Source organism: Acanthisitta chloris, unplaced genomic scaffold (genome assembly GCF_000695815.1).
Source record: "Acanthisitta chloris isolate BGI_N310 unplaced genomic scaffold, ASM69581v1 scaffold3382, whole genome shotgun sequence".
Lineage (NCBI taxonomy): Eukaryota > Metazoa > Chordata > Aves > Passeriformes > Acanthisittidae > Acanthisitta > Acanthisitta chloris.
The window spans coordinates 1-1,087 of NW_008658623.1; the positions used below are offsets into that span (position 1 = coordinate 1).

At 50.0% G+C, this 1,087-nt stretch overlaps 1 protein-coding gene across 1 annotated transcript in view; it reads right to left on the reverse strand.

Annotated features, from left to right (window-relative positions):
* Positions 1 to 423: 423 nt before the first annotated feature.
* LOC103812147 (olfactory receptor 14J1-like) overlaps positions 424 to 1,087 on the reverse strand; it is a 963-nt gene continuing 299 nt past the window's right edge. The window contains exon 2 of the mRNA XM_009085156.1: positions 424 to 1,081. Coding sequence (XP_009083404.1) covers positions 424 to 1,081 — 658 coding nt within the window. The remainder of the gene's footprint in view (positions 1,082 to 1,087) is intronic.

Below are 1,087 nucleotides of genomic sequence, written 5' to 3' on the forward strand. Positions count from 1 at the left end.
GATGTGGGAAGAGCAAGTGCCACTGTCCCTGGCTGTGCTTTGTGCTGGGAGTCTCTTCCCTGCAGCTCTGCACACAGGCACTGCCCCTGCAGCCCCAGGGAAGGGCTGAGGAAGCACCTTGGACACACAGGTCAGTGCAGGGCACTTTATTTTATTCAAATGCTCAGACATGGTGGGTCTTCAGAGGCTCTGATGCACCCTGGAGCAGCACAGAGAGATGTAGAAACAGTATGGTGAGTGACATGTCTGTGTGGAAAACATTGTCACAAGCAAGAAACAAAAACAAACAAATGCACAATCCCTCCCAAAATAAGCCCAAACCCAACCCAACCCAACAACCACACAAATTGAAACAACCCCGAAAAGTAAAACCATCAAGAGGCAGAAAACTGGATTAGTATGTAATGAGTGACATTCTGAATGCTATGCAGAAGAAAATAGGCATTTTCTTGCTCCTGAAAGAAATCCATTTATCAGTTTCCTCAAGGAATCCTTGAGCTCCTGGTTCCTCAGGCTGTAGATCAGAGGGTTCAGTGCTGGAGGCACCATTGAGTACAGAATTGTGACCACCAGGTCCAGGACATGGGAGGAGATGGAGGGAGGCTTCAGGTAGGCAAATGTACAAGTATTGACAAAGAGGGAGACCACAGCCAGGTGAGGGAAGCAGGTGAAAAAGGCTTTGTGCCGTCCCTGCTCAGAGGGGATCCTCAGCACAGCCCTGAAGATCTGCACATAGGAGAACACAATGAACACAAAACAACCAAATACTAAACAGAGACTGACCACAATGAGCCTAATTTCCCTGAGGTAGGAGTGAGAGCAGGAGAGCTTGAGGATCTGGGGCACTTCACAGAAGAAGTGGTGCAGGACATTGCCCTGACACAGGGGCAGTGAGAAGGTGTTGGCTGTGTGCAGCAGAGCAGTGAGAAAGCCACTGGCCCAGGCAGCTGCTGCCATGTGGTCACAAGCTCTGCTGCCCAGGAGGGTCCCATAGTGCAGGGGTTTGCAGATGGCAACGTAGCGGTCGTAGGACATGATGGTGAGAAGGAAATACTCTGCTGAAATGAAGAAGAGAAAGAAAAACAGC